A 19,052-nucleotide genomic window follows, 5' to 3' on the forward strand; every position below is an offset into this window, starting at 1 on the left:
GGGGGAAAGGGTTGAGAGGGAGAAGGGAAGAGGAGGAGGAGCGAAGAAGCAGAAAAGATCAGGAGAAGCTCGAGGATGGTGGTTTGCTTGGTTTGCTTGTGGGATCAGCCCAACGCTCAGTGTTTATTTCAACGGGCATTACCTAGGTAGATACCTTGGTATTCTTCTGACCAATCGGTGATTCAATTACGATGAATTTATTTCGGAATAATATTAGCTACTCATGCTACGTGTTAATTGTTTCCCGGAGCATTCGGATCATATTCAGACTGTAATGTGGGTGTAGCGGTGAAGATCAACAACATGGGATGGCTTCGTATGGATCCAGGTACAGAACAGAGCGACATCAGAGCTAAGAGACTAAGTACGGAGTACGGAGTACGTATTGCGCCAAGAAAGAGGGTCCTTCATATGCGCCAGTTCCAATCATCGTGCTCCCAATCACCCAGTTCCGAGGCTCTTTTTGGGTCCCGACTCTGGCGCCCATCGGCCCTGAAACATCCCCGATCGGCGCCGCTCAATCTCCTGTTCCTTGGATGTGGTCACGACTGAGATGAAATGCCCGAAAAATCGTCATAAATAACAATAGCACTCGCTAAAACGTACAGAGATCCTCGCGATCCTTCGCATATAAACACTAAAGCGCCCCATGATCATATTCTGTCGGTCCGGTCCCCAGAACAATGTACAAATACACTAATCCATAACGTCATCAAGGAATCTGCGAGGCAGTAGGCGATCTCACAGGGTGAGCTGGAAGTTCTGTGATTCCTCATCTTCTTCATAAGTGGGAAGCAACTCTTCATGTTCAAGTCCAAACGACTCCGGGAACCGATCGGCTAGAACGCTGTCTAGCGGCGGCGTTCCTTCCGGTCGTAGATAGGTCTCGGTGGAAAAGATGTCCTGCGGCACAGGCGGTTTCGGTGCGACAGCCGACTTGCCATGCAGTTTTGCCGACACATCACGGCCTTTGGTGTAACCGACAGTGGTCCGGGAGGTGGCGGCCGCAGCTGTGTTCCGCATGGTGGATGGGTTGGTGGGAGCACGAGGCTTCTTCGACGCAAACAGAGAGGAAGCGACTCTGGGTTTGGGTTTGGGAACAGCCACAGACCGGCTGCGCGTTCCCGACAGTGCAGTAGCAGCATCGCGAGCTCGAGCCGTGGAGATATTGCTGGTGTATTTCGCACTGCTCGGCGTGACTCTGGTCCGCCGTGTTCCGACACGACGTTTAGGAACTTCTTCCACAGGAGGCTCCTGGGAAGGTAGATGATGATCTAGCTCTTCAAAACTAATGCTCTCCACCTGTTTGAGAATCATCTCGTCCATCATTTTGTCGCACGCAATTGAGTCTTCCTGCATCTTGCGTTCTCGCTTTGTGAGGCCATCGCTTCCAATCTCGTTGTCGCCGTATACACTTTCCAATCCTAAGGCCATGTTCTTGGGCTGGAATTGCGGGAATGTAGTGTCGTATGTGATGTCATCGGGGATATCCGGAAGCTCTGTGTCAAGTTAGACAATAGCTCCAATCAAAGCAGCACGGCGTAAGTGGTCTCACCCTGAGGCTTAGGCGGCATGTATTCAATGTCCGGTACGTCATCTTCCACATCCTTCGTCTGCACTTCAGGTTTGCTTTGCTCCACCAAGGGGGTGAATTTCTTGACTCTCTGCGTGGAGGCTCTTTTTCCAGACTTTTCGGGCTTAACAGTTCCCCCCAGCGGGGCGGGTGTCTGCAAGCCTTTAGCTTTGGCATTGGTTGTCTTCATACCCAGCGGGGCACGGTGACGAGGATCTGCTGCTACAAGTTAGCTTGCGAATAGATCATGGACGCGTCCTTGAATATGTTGGATTTCGATGCGTACCAGCCGGGGTGACAAAGGCATCTTTGACGGATGGTTTGGCATTCTCCTTGAGCTTGACCGTTCCTTTCCCGGTCCCTTTCACGGTTCTCTTTCCAAAAGCTAACGGATCATTTTCATCGTTCAACGGAACTTTGAACGGCGTCTTTGGAGCTCGGGCTCCCGGGGTTCTCGGCTGAAGTTGTTTGGTACCTTGATTCAAGGGTTTGGAAGCAGCGGCAGTCTGGTGGGCGTGCACCAAGTTCTCCTGGTCTCGGAAGGCCAGCATCGTGGCGGTGTTGGATACGCGACCACCAAAGGGCTGATAGACCAGCGTTGGGACCGTGGGGGAGTCAAGAGATCAGAGGGTGGAATCGACGCGTTTTTCAATATCGTTGGATTGGTTGAGAGGGGGGTTGGAGGGTGAGATATGCAAGCCTGGTGATGGTATGTCGGGATTGAGTTCTAGATTGCACGCAGATGGACGCGATGCGGCATGTATTTTGTCAACGGTTGCCCGTGGAGACGATGGGCCAGTTGGCGATCTCATTTGGCAACCATGGGCGGGTAGTGGATGACATAAGGTAACTATTGTATGGGCTATACCGAGTTGATGCGTTATTTACACCGTCGGGGGTTACTCGATCTCCACTGAGGAGAGGCGGCGGTATGGTAAAATCCGCAGGAACCTTGCTATTATTAGGCGTGATTCGCAGTCTCGCCTTCCCAATAATACCACTAGCACCCAGACTAGTTTAGGGGGGTGGTACATGCATTCATACTATGGAATAGGTACCTCCTACAGGCTGACCGCTCAGGCAAGGACGACACTAATCACCTCCCTCACTGGGACTCTCTCCTCCACCTCTTCTTCCCTCTCCCATCACTCTACTTTCTGGTTTCTCGCTGAGCGAAAACCGGTCGTCTCTCTTAATCCTCATCGAACCAACCTTCACTTCTACTCTACATAGTTGCTCACCCGTTACCAACCTTCTGTTTTCTTTTCTGCCACCATGGATAAGATCAAGGAGGTGAGTTACCCGCCCAAAAAACCCCTGGCGGGGTAGCTTACGAGCTGCCTGAAAATGCACATGCACACCAAATCTCCCTTGCCTATGTCCAGCCGTCTGCATTATATTCTCCTCCCTCTATTCGTTTACCGCAGAATCTACACCGTACCTGATGAAGAAATACAAAAACATTGCCCCTCCATGCGCTCCCAAGATGCCAACACGTCATGGATCCCGTCGGACTAACCCGGTCATGATCTAGAGAATGAACACCCTCCGTCTGGAGGCTGAGGAGGCCCACGAGAAGGTGGAAGAGTTGAAGGCCAAGGTGAAGACTTTGGAGCAGGAGAACTTGTCGAAGGAACAGGAGATCACATCCCTCAACCACCGCAACCAGCTCCTGGAGGGTGAGGTGGAGAAGCTGGAGACCGCCCTGAAGGAGGCCAAGGATGCTGCCAACCAGAGCGCCCAGCACGACACCCAGAACGAGGCTCTCCAGCGCCGTCTGCAGGTGCTCGAGGAGGAGGCTGAGGAGGCTGATCGGAATCTGCGGGAAGTAAACGAGAAGTACACCTCCCTTCCCCCGCTGCCCAATGCTACTATCAAGTTACTAACTCAGATTCTTCCCAATAGGCTCCGCCAGACCGATGTCAAAGCTGGACATTACGAACGCAAAGTGCAGGCTCTCGAAGCGGCTCGTGACCAGTGGGAGAGCAAGTATGAGGAGATGGCAAAGAAGCACGCCGAGCTGCAGAAGGACCTTCACGATCTCGAGGTCTCCATAAGCAATGTTTAAGGAGCTTCGGATTGGATTTGTGTGTAGATTTCGGGGAATGTTCGGTTCGGCCTTTCTTCTCGCATGTTTTTTATTCTGTGCACCGTGTGACTACTATTTTCTTATCGAGGCGAATCTACAGTAGTCTCCGTGTGTTCCAATTGCCTTGAACTTCGCCGATTTCTCTTCCAGGTACATAGAACTTATTTAATGCGAGGGTTCTTGCGATGTTGTCTGATTTTCGACAATTTAATGGTCATGGGTAAGGTACAATATGAGGGGTATCATCGCTCGCGCCGTGCCTGCGCTTTTCTCGCCCTAGACATGCGTTCTTTCGCTCGGGCGAGCTTCCGTTCCTCCTTGCTCTCGTATCGGAACTTCTTTTTCTTCTTCTTCGGCTTGGTGTCGGATGACTTCTTTTTCGTCTTTTCCGCCGCTTGTTTCGATTGCAAGTCAGCCTCGGATTTTGACGTCTGAACTTCATCTTCGGAGTCCTCTTCCGCCTGCGATTTGAGTAACCCTTCCCGAGATGGGTCCATCTCCTCCACAGTCACAGTCGTGTACTTGTCTTCGTCGATATACTCGGCTTCGTAGTCCACCGCGGGGGGTTCTTCGAATCCTTCCCACTCGTCGCCCTCATGTTCACTGCCAGATCCCGTAGTCTCGCCATCCGTGTCTTCCTCATTGAGCCTTTTCAGTTGCTTCTTGTGCTCTTCCATCGCACGTTGGAATTCGGCGGTTCGTTCTTCGCGAATCTGCAGGAAGTTTCAGATTAACCAGCGAACGGTCTCTTGGACGCTGGGATGACAAACCCGTCTGCGTTCTTCTCTCTTGATCTCCCGGGCCTTTTGCTCGGCGATTTCCTGCGCATGTTTTATCCGTTGTTGCTTGCGTTTGCGAAAGCCTGTGAGGAATTGCTGTCGGGCGGTATGATCGAAAGTGATTTCTTCGACCTTGGAGACCTTGCGTCGTTTGGCGTGGGGTCCCATATTTTCGGTCTTGGAGGAAAAATGTTTAAAAAAACGTCTATCTTCCAATCAATCGTAGTTGGGATTAAAGCTGGTGACCAGAGGTAGAAATTGAGGGTGAGAAAAAAAGCTGCATGCACACCCACGGCGGCGGGCTTGCGCAGGAAACTAAGCTAAGCCCGGTTGGCTCGACCGCCTCCGAGCCCCCCAAGCCAATCCCATCCACCAGCCTGGCTCCGAGACAACATCATCATCCTTCGGACAGCACCACGCTCGTCTGGGACCCTACAACCCCAAACCTCCACACGATGTATCTGCGCAGCTTCTCGTTGCTCGCTCTGGGAGCGGCAACGGCCAGCGCATTCCGCGACACGTCTCCCTTTTTCCTTGCATCGACTTCCGAGTATGTGACCACCGCCGACGGCGTGTCCTTCTATCCCGGACGACGGGGCATCCTGTCGATGAATAACAGCAACTAACCGTGACGTACAGAAACCTCGGGAGCCACGCACACATCAAGACCGCCCCCGCACTGCTAGAAGACCTCTCTTCGAAACTCAGCGCTTGCCCCTCGGACTACTATGTCATCGCTTCCCAGCCCGGCGTCCATAGCTCCGATTTCGCCGCCCGCAAGTCCGCTCCTCGCCTAGGCGCGAAGATGACCGGACAGGACAGGGCGATTCAGTCGACCGTGATGGTGAACGAGGTCGCCGGGGTGTTGGAGCCGAAGCAGATTCAGGGTGTTCTGGAAAGAGAATGCGGGGCGCAGACGACTGTGATTGATGGTTCCTGTGAGATGCTTCTGGTGGGAATAGGTGGAGCTTATGGCTAACTGAGTCTATATAGCTGGATCGTATCCGGCCGACTTTGGCGCCGAGCCTCGCGTGATTGTCGTCGATTTCCCCGTCCTCCCCTTGGGATCTGAGCGGTCCCAGAAGCTCACCGATAATGGTATGTGGTTGCGGTGGATATACTGAGGGGTGTTGGTGTGCTAAATTTGCTGTAGATGGCCTCCTCGCGGACATCATTGAGCGGATTCCGTCCAAGAAGTATACCCTTCTCTACACGACATCCCCCAGGGAGTATGAAGGCGTCGCATCTGGCATCTATCACTCCGAGAACAATCCCTACGACGACCCTGTTCACCAGGACCTTAAGCGCGATTACTCCGCATATACGAGTGATGATGAGTCCTCGAGCAAGTCTCTGTTCCAAGAGTATCAGTACCTCAGTCCAGGTATGTAACCGCATGAGCGTTCGGGCTATGGACAAGGCTAATAAGAGGCCTAACTGGCTACAGGACTTTTCATGGGACTTCTTGCCTCCTTTTTCTGTCTTTCTATTCTATATGTGGGCTTCAGCGCTCTCAGTAGCTTGCAGGTGTCGTATGCCGCCTTTGAGAAGGATACGTCTGCCAGTGTGCAGAAGAAGCAGCAGTGAGTGGGGTGGGGTTTGCTTACTTGTTCACTAGCATTGGAAATCCTTTATTTCTCCTTCGGTTCTTTTATTTGCTTCACACGTAGATTATAAAGCGACCATGTCAATGTTCTGAGTACTCTAGAGTATGATACTGTATACCATGATTGCTATTCTGTCTTGCGCCTTTTATGAACTCGTATGCAATCAGAGACATACTACGATCTGGAAACAGCACCAAGACCTTGTCTACTACCTACTAGAAAATGCTAGCCGGTCAAGTTGGCTGAGATCTATCGATATGCCTAGACAATATATTATGATGCCTTAGGCAGCATACTTTGGAAACTCATGCCTCAGGCACCTTGAAAACCTACCACATCCCCTGTCCCCAATTCATCGCTGGTCAAATGAAAATTCCTTAGAAAATCGCCATATCCACCGAGTGAATATAGCCTCATCTTCAAGATCTTCGACATCCACGCTCATGAAGAGTAATTCCTCGAAGACCAGGTAGTAGTAGGGCTATATATAGATATCACGTGCTGCCCCTCTCTGACAGTGGCCAACCTGAGGCAGCAACTGCACCAAACGGGAAAAACGCAAATCGGCCGTCGGTCCGCTGATCTTCTCCCAGCGATCGTTCCCTTCGCCTCTCTCGCTTCTCTCTTTGGCCGTCTTTGCTGTCCCGTCTGAACCCGCTCGCTCACCCTCATCATCAGGAGTGCCAGTCCTTCGTTTCTTGCGCATAATTCCTCGCAACAACCGTCGTTTCGCATCGATCATCCTCCTTGTCGTTGCCCCAGTGTTTGGGTGGAGACTATCCGAGAGAGATCCACGTCTTTGCGTTTAATGTGCCTGTGTGTAAGAAGAGGGTCTTGCTGAACCTCGATAAACAATCGCACTATATAACGACAGTCATACACTCCGTCATTCGTTGTCTTTGGCGCGCACAACTGATGCTCTAACCCTGCCGGCGCAACCTCCAGCGAAGCCCCTTTTCCCTGACCTCTCCCGTGGAACGACCTGGGCCTGTACCCAGGGTCTTTGCGCTCGCTGGACTGAACGATAACAGCAATGATATTTCTATCTGCGGGCCATCGCAAGGCCCATCGGCCTTCGATAGCCTTGCTTGTGGTCCTCGTCATCGCTCTTCTCGCCCAAATATCAGTCGCCCAAAAGTTGACGGAGGCCCCCGACTCTCGGACGACTGATGCTGCGACAACGGCAGACCCTGCCACAACGGAGCGCACCACGGCTGCGGAGACGACTGCCGCATCAACAGCTGAGACGACAGCTGAGACGACTGCACGCACCACCGCAGAAACCACCGCCAAAACCACCGCCGAGACAACCGCCGAGACCACTTCCGAGACCACTGCTAAGACGACCGCCGCGACGACAGGATTCACAGCAACAACATCTGAATCGTCGACATCTGCATCCACCACTGATTCGACCACTTCCACCACCCAGTCCTCCGGTCTAGTTCCCGTGGTCACGGTGCCGCCCGTTGGCGATGCGCCCTACATGCAGAAATCGGACACGCCAGAGGGAACCGTGTTTATCGCTGTCGGAGCGGTTTTAGGGTTCGTAGGACTCGCCATTCTCGCATGGCGTGGACTGGTCGCCTGGTCTGTCAACCGATCGGTTCGTCGAGCAGCGTTGATGCACTCGTCCGAGACAAAGGGTCTCCTGCGCACCAGGAAGAAGAGGTCGACAGTGCACACTCAAGCCTCTATGCCGGCCGTCTCACTCGACAAGTTAAGCAGTAACAAACGCGGTAGCCATGCGAATCCGCGATCCTCCAAGGTCCCAAGCTCGAGCAGCGGTCTCTTCTTCTCCCCAACCGCAGGAGCGCACACAAGCGGGAATCGGGGCTCCAGCTATCTCCCAGCCGGGTACTATGCCGCCGGGAGTTCCGCCGCTGGCAGCCACCCCAGCATGCATTTCTCTTCCTCGGATCTTCCAGGCCTTGGTCCCCAGTCGCAAGGCTACGTCCGCACGCGATCGGGCCCCAGCCCGCCCGGCACACCGACGTACGAACCTTCGCCCCATCATGCTGCACGACAGTCCTATGTGGGCGGTTCCACCAGCTCGTTGAACCTGTCCTCGCCGCCACCCCAAGGAAGAACTCCTAGTGCATATCTTGAAGACCTGTTCGAGAACCATGCGCCTCAACAACAAAACCGAAACAGCCGCCGCTAATCCTCTAAGCACTGGAAAACCTTTCCCACGAGAAACGATATATTGTTCTTTGTTTTTCTCGCCCATATTTTTGATCTAGTCGATTTTCTCGTTAGCATAGTCCCACCTGTGCCATATATACTGTACATCTTTTCTCGCCCGCAATATTTGTGATTGAAGAATAAGCATTTTGGTTGATTTCTTTTTCGTTCCCATCTCTTATTGTGATTCACTCTGGCGATGGGTGTTTGTGGGTGATTTTCGTGGGTGGACAGTCGTCAGGTTTTACATGTCCTCGACCAGAGGTCCTTTCATGTTGCTGCTTATATTGTTGTTTAGGCCAACCTAGTGAGTATCAATACATAGGCGGGGTCTAAGACGAGGTTTGGAAAGCAGCCTGGAGAGTGTCCTTGTGGTAAAGCACATGCAAAGGTCACTGAACATACAGATAGTGCACCACAACCCCCAACGCTCTTGCCGGTATAATACAGACGCGAAAGCAAATTGACACCGTCCGTTTCGCCCGTGAAACGTACTATATAGAAGAACCCGAAGTGATTAAGAAAAGAGTAATATGACAAGGGAACATAGGGTACAAGGGGCTAAGGAAAGGATCCAGCAAGGACGGCATAAACACAATGAAAGCAATGAATCCGGTCTACATGCAGATACGTATCGTGTCATCTATAAACTCCAAAAGCAGCGAGTGATGGATTTGAGAGCATTGCTCAGTCGGAATCCAGCTTGCCGTTGAATTCGCCCAGGAGGATATCATCTGGAGCGGGGCCGTGGCTGTTGCGGACTGCAGGGGACCAGTCAATTTCGAAACTATTTTTGTCTCGCAAATAGGGGGTGAACAAAGGGACATACTGTTTTCCGCCTCCACACGGAGGAAAACCCACATCCATCGGCGAGCGACTTCCGCTGACATGAGCAGGAACAACCCGAATTCCGTTTCGGTGAGCCAGAGAAATCCTGGTACGAACCTCGATGCCCATGAGAACCGAAGGAGAAGATCCACCAGAACAGCCAGGTAGTACTGTCGATCGGAGAAATACCGGCGACGGCGTAAGCCGTAAGGATGATCAGTACTGCGGCGTGCGGACGAGAAGAATGTAAGGTCCCAATCCTTGGTAACATCCCAATAGAAGGAATAGGAGGAGTTGACCAAGGAGCAGAGATACAGCAACCGGGACAGGCCGACTTCACTGAATCCGTAGAACTCGAGAGGATTATAGTTCCTCAATTTGGCAGCCAGGATAATGACTGGAAAGGCCGAAGCGTATTTCAGGGCGTTGGCCAAATGCTGACCGCCCTTGTTCTCCCCTTTCAGACCCGCTCGGCGGACTCGCACGTATTCAATCAGACATTGTCGGAACCGAATGATGCTAGGCGCCGCGATAATAAAGGGCACGACGTAGTCTTTTCCACACCGCCGGTCCGGTTTAGATGTGCTAGTGGTGTCCGGCCCGAAGAACATGCAGAATGTCACGACCAGGTCACCGAGGACCTTGGCATAGCTGGTCAGAGCATCTGCAAGAAGTATGTCCCCGAATTTCCCGTCTTGGGCCTCCGCCAAACCGCCGATACTAATCCGTCTAAGGGTCACAAGGAATCGGTGGCGTCCAGAGCGTGAAAGGCGATTGAGGGGGAGAAGGAGGAGAAAGAAGAAGATGAACAGATACGACTGAGGAATCAAGTCCAGCCGTTCCACCCGTTCGCGCGATCCATGGGTGACGATCCAGAAGATCAGAAGAGAGAGAGCGAGGGGAATGGATAAGACTGTAGCTAGGTGGTACGCAGAGGCATAGTGCGGTCGTTGGGTCGGAGATTGACGAGGGGAATAACGGATGAGAGCCGGCACATCCTGTGTAGAGATCAATCGAGTCAGTCAAGCAACAGGTCAGGGAATGAAGCGACCTACAATGTTCTTCTTCGAGAGGTAGTGGAGGTTGACACCCCAGCCCCAGAAACCTATAGATCTGCGTTAACCCCTGTTGTTTATAGACCACAAGCGGGATGTATACCAGCAACCAAGATCACCGCCACGCGGTATGGGAATGGAAGGACAAGACTGAAGCCATCCAGTTGAGCGTGTTGATCAGGACCCATATTCCATTGAAGAAGCGGCGCCGATGGGGTAAATCCAGCGCCTAACCAGGGGAAGGAGGAAGACCGGCGGGGAGGGACAAGAAAGGAGAGCGAACACACGGCAATGAACTGACGTCGAGAAAGAAAAGAAGAGAACGAGAAGTAGATCAATACCCAGTAAACGAGAGACTAGGGGTAAGTCCGGGAAGGCCAAAAATAATCATTCATGACTAGTAGATAGTAGTGTGAAGAAGAGCTCCGCGCGACGGTTTCAGTGCCAGCAGAAGTGGGTTCCGCGCGGCACTTCGCATTAGGTCTAGCCCCCGCCCTTGCCGGCCAGCCTATCTGGTCACGTGCTATATTGACATCACGTGCATTCTGACAGAGCGCATGGCTTACCTAGTCCAATCACGTGCCACTTACCGAGGCATCGCGTCGTCCCGTCGCATTTCCCCGGATGAGTCTCCAGACAGGCACCATACAACTTACCCCAGGTTCTTTGGGTCTCTCTTTGATCCCAACACCTACCAAAAAACCTCACCTATCTAATCCATGCCATACCTCCTTTAAAGAGACATGGCCGACGAAGACCTCTCCCTCTCCTCCACCACCGCTTCTCCCCCGACCTCGGCTCACTTCTACCCATTCGCAACCTCTCCAGATATCATCCGCTCGCACGAGAAAGACATCTTCCTGACGGCAAACCTAGTCAACCAGGCTCAGACGATTGTCCGCTCACTGCGGGGTGCTCGAGTCGCGCATGCCTATTCCGAAACAATCAAGAACCTAACAGAGCTTCTCTATTTCTCCCTGACAACGTTAATCGGCAACCGGACGCTCGGAGAAGAATACTGTGATCTCGTCCAATTGGAGGATGATACGCTGCAACTACCATCGATCGCTCGGAGAGCGGGCTATATCGTGAGCAGTATCCTGCTGCCGTGGATGCTCCAGAAGGTCCTCCCCGCTTTTCGGCAACGACTTCGGGCGAAACTAGAGCGCAGCATTGCTCGGCAGCAATTCCGCGCCCAACAAGCAAAAGAAGAACTCAAGTCTTCCAAGAGCAAACCTCAACAACAGCCCCTTATCACAAAGCTCCGCGTCCAGAAATATATTCTCGAACACCTGGATTCCATCACTTCGCTATCTCCGATCTACGCGCTGAGTATTGCGACGTTCTATTTCACCGGCTCATATTACCACCTGTCCAAACGCTTTTGGGGCCTGCGATATGTCTTCACCAAGAAACTGGAAGAAAATGAACAACGCGTGGGCTATGAGGTTCTTGGGGTGTTACTCGTCCTTCAGATTGCGGTCCAGGGGATCCTGCACGTTCGGAAGGTCGGTGAAAGCCTGCGACAGGAGGACGAGAACGCTGGCTCCGAGTCGCCCGGCTTCAAAGACCGGGCTGGCTCTCTGATTAAATCAATTGAGAACCCTTCAAGCCTCCCTCTGCTCCCCGCCTCCGAGCCCCGGTATGATCTTGAGGAGGATGCGAGCGCCATTCCGTGGATCCCGTCCGGGCAACAGAGCAAGTGCACGCTTTGTCTAGAAACTTTCAAAGACCCCAGCGTCACTACATGCGGACACGTCTTTTGCTGGATCTGCGTCCGCGACTGGGTCCGGGAGAAACCCGAGTGTCCCCTGTGCCGACAGGAAGTCCTCTTGTCCAAAGTCTTGCCGCTCAGAGGGTAGACTGCCTTTATGTGTACAGCACTTTCTTCATCGTTCGTCCGCGATATGTACATTTCAATTCATGCATATACCCCCTTATCTAGTAGTCCAATAACAACGATGCGATAAGACAACCTACAAGGTCCTCATCTAGTTATTATGTGTTCATCCTCTGGTTCCTAGGTTTGGTGCAGCAGAGCGATGGAAGTATTTCTTTTCATCGCATGAATAATCCTTATGTACAAATGCACTCTATGGTATCTTTTGCTATAACCTGCAGAAAATGCAGTGCGGCGTTACGATATCGTCTTAGCCACCGGACTCCCAGCCGGTCGTACCACTTCGACCTCGTCCGGATCTGTTTGCACCGGTGCGTCATGCACAATGCGGATTGGTATGTCGAGCTCCGCATGCGCAGGCAACGGAGGGACAGGATCCAACGCCTTCCGTTTGGCATCCATGGCATAGAATAGACAAAGGCAGGCATACGGGTCGGAAGCCGCATCTAAACATACCGAGTCAGTCACTTCATCGCTAGATAGTACTAATCTGTGTACTCACACTGAACCTGGCGGTAATTCAACGCATGCGTCCAATCACCACGTCGAACTTCATCCTCCTTCGCCAGCGGCAGGCCAAAGTGCTCCTCGACCTGCTCGCTCAAGTTGACGAGGCGTTTATTGATCAACCGGGGGTTCGAATAGCAGTACTTCACCAGTTTGTGCAGGTGGCTGAGCTCGAAGATGGCGCGCGTGTTGATGCCCAGGTACTTGCGTACGCGCGTCGAGTCCGCCTTGATGGACACCCCGACCTTGGTAATGCGGGGAGACTCGAGGATTGCGCGCAGCGAGGGCGCCACCAAGTCTGCGAGACCGAGCGCGGGCCGGAACATGGCGATGTGAAAGAGCGCGATGCGCTCGCGGTTCGCGAGCTGCACCAGCGACACGTTGTTCTGGATGCTGTCCTGCGTCGAGGCCTGGGCTTTCCATTCCAGATCGAAGCCGAGGATGTCGTCGTGCAGGAAGTGCTGGGCCACGTCTTCGGCGCTTTTGACCGATCGGCAGTAGTGCACCGTGATGTCGCCGCCGTCGGGGCGCTTGTACATCTGGTGGCTCCAGAACTTTGCGGGTGGACTTGGGTTGTGCGTTGTGGATGGTGATGTTGGCGTCGGGGTGTTGGCGGAGATGTCAGATCGAGTGGTATCTTCATTCTTGTTTGCGTCGTTGTCAGACAGTAGACGGACTGTAGGGGCGGAGAAGTATCTCCGGTCTTCCCAAGTGGAAAGAAGTCTATTTGGTTTGCGGGTAGACTGCGTGCTTGGTTTAGGCCGTGGAGAACCAGCGACGGAGCTTGATATCGTCCTCAGGAGCCCTAGTGGCAGGGTAGTACGAGGCGAACAGAACCTCGACGGCTCGCGCCTCACGATTAAATTCGGTCTCAGCTTCTCAAGATGCTCCTTTCTGCGGAACAGTATATCGTGAGAGCAGTTGGTCGACCGTTGGATCTGGCGACACTGTCGCATACTTGCGCCGCCGCGAAACATTCTATCTGTTCGTCCGACGACTGAAGGACAGCTCCTGCCAAACGAGGCTTTGGATGTATTCCCTGGAGGGCACGACCAGCATGCCAGAAATTGGCTGTTCCATCGTGATCGACGCCTCAAGCTATCGTCGATGAGCATAGTCCGGCTCCGGTCCATGAAGCAAGGGGAGCTAGAGCTTGCCGCATCCCATCTCGGGCACCTCAGCCCCGTCGCGAAAGTCCGGGAAGTCCACATAGCCCACACCGGTCATAGTGAGTAGATTGGCGAGATCATTTATGCACTGGATGCGAAACGCAGTAAACTGCGATAATGGATGGAACTCGCAAAACAATGAAGCGCTGAAGCGGTAGATGTGATTGGTGGTACAAGGTCGGAGCGGAACAACATATGTCCTTGCTCGCCAAGCTTGTCCGAATGGAATAATCACGGCGAGGATCCGCCAACGTCGATTTCTATATCGATCTACTGCAAGCTGCTCATCTCAGAACGAACAATCGACTTGTTCGAGGAAACGTCGGATTCAAAGAACGTTACCAGAGCGGACTCGACACATCCCGAGAACACAATGGCGTCACAACTTCTCCCCTTGGGTAATGATCAGATGACCTGCACATCAACGCGCTTGCTCGCTAACTCTTATCACAGAGCTGATTGACAAGTGCGTCGGCTCCCGGATCTGGGTGATCATGAAGAATGACAAGGGTATGGTGGATTTCTCCTTGTTGTATCTCGGAAGCTGACGTGCGCACAGAGTTCTCCGGCACCCTCCTCGGATTCGATGACTACGTCAGTAAGTTGTTCTGTTATGTTGATTCCAGGTATATCCACTGACTTGTTATAGACATGGTTCTGGAGGATGTGACTGAATTGTAAGTCTATCTCCTTCCTGCACTTACAAGCGGTGCTTCACACATGGCCTCTGTCATGATCTGTCCATATGCAACAACTCGTCTGACCAACTGGTAGCGATTACTCTGGAACTCAAGAGAAGCTTCCGAAGATATTGCTTAACGGCAACAATGTCTGCATGGTATGATCTCTTCGAGATAGCCTGCTTCCTGGAATTAACGCGCGTCTAGTTGATCCCCGGTGGTGAAGGGCCTGTTGGTAGCTCTTAATTCACGAGAATTATTGTGGTTTGCTTGTTTTACGAAAATCCTTGGGAACGACTATGAACGATATCATATAGAATTTCCTCTAATAGCAAAGTCATTGCTCCCGGTTTACGCAGGGTCTTATAATGTTTTTTGCCGCCCAAATTCCAAGTGATGCCATCGAAATAGCCAGGTTTCATTCAATTACTCTACATACACCATCTGCGGGGTATTTTCGGAGCAAAAAGAATGTTCAGCTTCAGTGGACCATCTATACAGGCCGATTCCGACCTGGATTATGTTAAGATACAACCTACACGTGACAATTGGTGATAAACGGGACTCGACAGCCGCTCCGACGCCACAGAAGCTGGCTTCAGCCTCGTTTGAAGGTTCCATTGCCTCTGCCTTAACTTCCAGAAGGACTGAAGTAGATCTCCAGCACCATGGACCCTTTCCCAGAGCCAACCTTGGAAGTCACCGACACGTAGTCACTTCCAGGCAACAGCCATTCGGAGGACCTCAGGTATGTACGGCGTGGATGATTACATTGCATGATGGCACCACAATGGCCTTATTGGACGCCATCATCCCAAGACCGGCGGTCGCCGCTCACCCTCCTATAAAGCCGTCCAAGGTTTCGTGCAGGTGATGGAATCCCATTGGCAGGGACTGTTCCTGTCTGCGGGTCACTCAAGGAAGTCGGTCGGTCAGAAAGGACGGATTTTGCCTCCATTCTGTAGGCACTGCAAGAGTGTACCTAGGTAACGCGATGGGCTAGTAGCACGTGCTGTGATTAGTCTGGACGGGGATTCCTCCTGGTCAAGCCACCGCCCGCCACCGCAACCTAAAGCTTGCGAGGTTAGAGTTGAGATAGTCATTGGATGTACGGTCGAGTGTCGGGACCTTCAAAGACGGGCCATGGTGTACTCCGGAGTAGGAAGAAAGTCAGAAACTCCACTGGACGGTTCCGTATTCCCCAACGCTGGAAGGTTGGTTTACCCCAGACTGGGGAGAGACAGCGAGGCAATCTGTTACATAACAGGATCCGTCGTCCCCGCGTTTTGGCGGCATGAAATGTGGGCATGGGGGATAACTCTAACTTACTTTGCTCGACATGGTCGGGATAGAGTCAAAATAGACGAGTACACCTCACAGAAGCCGGCAACAATAACCATTAGTCACGAATATTGACCGTTCTTTGTGCAGCGGCGTTGGAGTATGCGTGATTTTCCCCGTCGCCGTGGTTGCCACTCCCAGAAAACGCCATATGGCGGGACCGGCCGCTAGGAGAATTAAGGAGCGCCTCGACAAGCCCTTCGTCAGTGCCAACCGGACCCGGCCCGGTAGGACCATTAATCAGCCAAAAGACGAGCAGGATGAGGGAACTCCCGCTAGCCCGGGGTCCAACAGCCACGAGGTCACGCAAGGTGGTATCCGTGCAGGATTCCGTTGCATCGACTGCGTCAATTACGCTTCCATATACGAGCGCGACGCCCAGCGCACGTTCTAATTGCTTCTCATCGCATCATAATCCATCACGCGCTGCAGCGGCAGCAAATCCTGCGGGTGAACTCTGGGCACACACCCCCAAGAAAAGGAGTCGCCCGTCAAGACATTACAAGATATTACGAAGCTCCGGTGCCCAGCCGCGATGTCACCACAGCCCGTTCCGGGCACCAACTCTGCCGCCCGAGTCGTCTCTCACTGGCCGGGTGTGACGCTCGGCCCTTCTTTCTCAGCTCAGATGCTGGGCCCTCCGCTTGGCTGGTCGGTCGCCGGTTCATCTCCTGCTTGGCCTTGGAGCTGGATGCACTCGAGGAGACTCGAACATCAGGTCGCTTAGAATGATTGCCAAGGCGGTTTACGAAGAAAGTAGCGAGAATTAAATGAACTTCGTGAGACATTGCGGAGTGTTTGATGTGGACTTCTGTAGACCCAAATAATGACCGATCGATTATGACCGAATTGGGATCGACAGGTGTTTGAGCAGCGGCAGTTCGTGCAGCCATGACCGCCCCATTACACGAGCTCCTATGCACATAGGCCTCATGCTCATGGGAATGTCTACCTATCAGACTACAGAGCATCAATCACGGACGCAGCGCAAGCTGTCGAGTTGCCCGATTACGCCAAGGAAGCAGAACGGGGATGGGGCCCGTTTTGGAGAATTAGTCTCCGCCTGGACAACCTGCACAAGACCGTAAACCTGCAACATTAACCGAGGGCACCTCGACGGCGTTTCGGCGACATGCAATAACAATAATAATACCCATCAGAAGTGAAAAAGCCAGGCCGGTGATTCGGTGATTCCAGTCGACCGACAATTCCCGAGGCTATCCTGCCCCTCGCCCCCTATTATCAGGGATTATGCTCAGGAGACTAGAGACTTGGACACCATGGAGAGGTCTCGGCGACAGCCATGAATCAAGCACGAGTCAACGAATGGGGCATTTGCTCGTGGTTGCTCCAACGGATCAGGAAAGGTGGAGAGCGCCCCAGTTCGACTGTGGTGTAAGTAGTACGGAGTACATTTTGGTGTACACACCTAATGAGCCTGCCCTACAACCGCGAACTTCAGGCTTCTTCTCCCGCGCTTCCATGCATGGACTGGGTTCTGTTTAGCTCCAGGAGATCGGACAAGTAGGATGTTTGCCGAAACGCCTCCATCCAGGACAAGGGAGAATAGAAAAAGAGAAGCTTTTCCAAGCTTCAACTATGATAAGGAAAGATAGCTGCCGGAAGGTGCAGATAACACTTGAGAAGGGTGAGGAGCGCATTTCCAGAACATCCGGGCGGGAGACAGGGAAGGGAGCGAGGACCAACAAATCACCTTGCAGAATCGGATGAAACGTCATTATCTATGATTGGGTAGCCACGCCAACCGGCGTACGTCAGTGAACCAGAGGATGCATCTTACGGCCGTACATACTGTGACTACTACTACTAGGGAGGCAGAGGGAGACTGGACAGGACAGGACACGGGAAGCGAACAGCGTCTCTTATCTCTCTGCGGCTATGGACACCGCCCCGTGATTGGCAGAGGCACGGCATCGCGTGGAAGTCGAAGTGGGGAGGTCGATCCCGAATGGAGCTTAGCGGGGAAATGCGCGGGAAGCTTCGTTCTCTGCCTTCAATTGCCCCTCCGCGAACGGCCCTCTCTTTACTCCAGAGTACTCTGTCGGAGGTGGTTGTGGATTTCGGCCACCATCGGAAATGCTATTATTATTGTGGTGACCGGAATACACTCACACAAGCTATCGTGGAGGATTCTGAAGATGGAACAGCATGCAAAGCCACCTGACCGGAGACCAGACGTTACTACTACTACAGGTCTAGGGCCAGATTCCCTTTTCCGGTTAGTCGATTCCATCTCGTGGTAACCTCGAAGCTTCAGTGTCCCAGGATATTAGCAGAGTCTATTATGTACTCCATCGCGGTCGCTATCGCAAGTAGAGTCCGATGTAAGCGCCGATGATGATGACTACGTATGTAATCTAGATAGTTACTGCAACGAGATAGATAGGGGGACTGATAGTTGATAAGCGACTCCATCTTCATACATATACTCTCTCCTACCCATTCACTACAGTGCTATCCAGATGCATGACTCCACCACGCTGGACCCTGACCGTGGGCCCGTTTAATTAGTTGATTCATGTCTTCTGGCTACTGAGGGACAGAGATGGTGGGGAGGAGCATCACGCGATAGGCGGGATCATAATGACTTTCGGGACCTATTCGCGTCCGTCTGGTGCTGACATCTCGTTTGCGGGTTGCCTGTTGTTGTTCGTGTCTGGAACGGTCGCCACCAGGGACATGCATTCTGGTAGAGGGACCAAGGTTATCGTGATATGTGCTACTTGAATCATAGAATTCGGAGATTCGGTGGAGCCAAAAGAACATGAGATGATGTTCAAGGGAAAAGCAAACAGAAAATAGAAAGATCATATTATTGCGACAAGCATATGTAAAGGTTAATAAATTAAGGGAAAAAAGAAATTCAAAAAAGAATAAAAAGAAGAAGAAGAAGAATACGGGGGAAAACCACCAGCCAAGGACAGGCAAAGCCCCGGCCTAGGCTGGCCACCAACCCTGGGAAAGCGAAACCTTGACAGGAATCCGTTGGATGGAAATGCCAGAATTCACGCAACCCCGGACTACGGACCGACCACTTTACTTATCGACCATGAGCAGAAAGAGGAAACACTAATACTGTCAGGTAATGGGAACCCAAATCATAGGTCGATGATACCCTCTCTCGCTGACCCTCCCGGGGGGAGCGATAGGCCTAAATTAGGTTTCCCCATCAATGTTTCTGTTCTCAGAAAACGCCCGAGAGGGACTAAGTCCGGGATCCCTCCAGATGGTCTTGTTGGCTTTCCGCCACAACATGAAACTAAATCACCTCTCCCCTTCTATCGCCCTCTGATAGGACTATCGGTCCTGCCACCAGATG

General features: G+C 52.5%; 10 protein-coding genes across 10 annotated transcripts; 5 read left to right on the top strand and 5 right to left on the bottom strand.

Annotated features, from left to right (window-relative positions):
* Positions 1–741: 741 nt before the first annotated feature.
* ATEG_04300 (uncharacterized protein) lies at positions 742–2,124 on the bottom strand (the record flags this gene model as incomplete). The annotated part of the gene is made up of 3 exons (XM_001213478.1): positions 742–1,499; positions 1,556–1,789; positions 1,860–2,124. The coding sequence occupies 3 exons, from the start codon at positions 2,122–2,124 to the stop codon at positions 742–744; spliced, it is 1,257 nt and encodes a 418-aa protein (XP_001213478.1).
* Positions 2,125–2,848: 724 nt separating this feature from the next.
* ATEG_04301 (tropomyosin) lies at positions 2,849–3,641 on the top strand (the record flags this gene model as incomplete). The annotated part of the gene is made up of 2 exons (XM_001213479.1): positions 2,849–2,866; positions 3,108–3,641. 2 exons carry the CDS (start codon positions 2,849–2,851, stop codon positions 3,639–3,641), a joined length of 552 nt encoding a protein of 183 aa, XP_001213479.1.
* Positions 3,642–3,904: 263 nt separating this feature from the next.
* ATEG_04302 (rRNA-processing protein RRP17) lies at positions 3,905–4,609 on the bottom strand (the record flags this gene model as incomplete). Its single annotated transcript, XM_001213480.1, has 2 exons — positions 3,905–4,375; positions 4,433–4,609. The coding sequence occupies 2 exons, from the start codon at positions 4,607–4,609 to the stop codon at positions 3,905–3,907; spliced, it is 648 nt and encodes a 215-aa protein (XP_001213480.1).
* A 287-nt stretch (positions 4,610–4,896) lies between these two features.
* On the top strand, positions 4,897–6,028 carry ATEG_04303 (Ac45/VOA1 transmembrane domain-containing protein; the record flags this gene model as incomplete). Its single annotated transcript, XM_001213481.1, has 5 exons — positions 4,897–4,991; positions 5,081–5,379; positions 5,435–5,539; positions 5,595–5,825; positions 5,889–6,028. The coding sequence occupies 5 exons, from the start codon at positions 4,897–4,899 to the stop codon at positions 6,026–6,028; spliced, it is 870 nt and encodes a 289-aa protein (XP_001213481.1).
* Positions 6,029–7,081: 1,053 nt separating this feature from the next.
* ATEG_04304 (uncharacterized protein) lies at positions 7,082–8,212 on the top strand (the record flags this gene model as incomplete). The annotated part of the gene is made up of 1 exon (XM_001213482.1): positions 7,082–8,212. One exon carries the CDS (start codon positions 7,082–7,084, stop codon positions 8,210–8,212), a length of 1,131 nt encoding a protein of 376 aa, XP_001213482.1.
* A 707-nt stretch (positions 8,213–8,919) lies between these two features.
* On the bottom strand, positions 8,920–10,303 carry ATEG_04305 (EXS domain-containing protein; the record flags this gene model as incomplete). Its single annotated transcript, XM_001213483.1, has 4 exons — positions 8,920–8,993; positions 9,062–10,058; positions 10,116–10,165; positions 10,219–10,303. 4 exons carry the CDS (start codon positions 10,301–10,303, stop codon positions 8,920–8,922), a joined length of 1,206 nt encoding a protein of 401 aa, XP_001213483.1.
* Positions 10,304–10,858: 555 nt separating this feature from the next.
* On the top strand, positions 10,859–11,977 carry pex10 (ubiquitin-protein ligase peroxin 10; the record flags this gene model as incomplete). The annotated part of the gene is made up of 1 exon (XM_001213484.1): positions 10,859–11,977. One exon carries the CDS (start codon positions 10,859–10,861, stop codon positions 11,975–11,977), a length of 1,119 nt encoding a protein of 372 aa, XP_001213484.1.
* A 275-nt stretch (positions 11,978–12,252) lies between these two features.
* ATEG_04307 (3'-5' exonuclease) lies at positions 12,253–13,499 on the bottom strand (the record flags this gene model as incomplete). The annotated part of the gene is made up of 2 exons (XM_001213485.1): positions 12,253–12,461; positions 12,518–13,499. The coding sequence occupies 2 exons, from the start codon at positions 13,497–13,499 to the stop codon at positions 12,253–12,255; spliced, it is 1,191 nt and encodes a 396-aa protein (XP_001213485.1).
* A 565-nt stretch (positions 13,500–14,064) lies between these two features.
* On the top strand, positions 14,065–14,617 carry ATEG_04308 (RNA-binding protein LSM5; the record flags this gene model as incomplete). Its single annotated transcript, XM_001213486.1, has 6 exons — positions 14,065–14,089; positions 14,145–14,201; positions 14,251–14,289; positions 14,341–14,368; positions 14,466–14,529; positions 14,579–14,617. 6 exons carry the CDS (start codon positions 14,065–14,067, stop codon positions 14,615–14,617), a joined length of 252 nt encoding a protein of 83 aa, XP_001213486.1.
* A 1,153-nt stretch (positions 14,618–15,770) lies between these two features.
* ATEG_04309 (uncharacterized protein) lies at positions 15,771–16,605 on the bottom strand (the record flags this gene model as incomplete). The annotated part of the gene is made up of 2 exons (XM_001213487.1): positions 15,771–16,054; positions 16,302–16,605. The coding sequence occupies 2 exons, from the start codon at positions 16,603–16,605 to the stop codon at positions 15,771–15,773; spliced, it is 588 nt and encodes a 195-aa protein (XP_001213487.1).
* Positions 16,606–19,052: the final 2,447 nt, after the last annotated feature.

Source organism: Aspergillus terreus, genomic scaffold, assembly GCF_000149615.1.
Source record: "Aspergillus terreus NIH2624 scaffold_6 genomic scaffold, whole genome shotgun sequence".
Taxonomy (NCBI): Eukaryota; Fungi; Ascomycota; class Eurotiomycetes; order Eurotiales; family Aspergillaceae; genus Aspergillus; species Aspergillus terreus.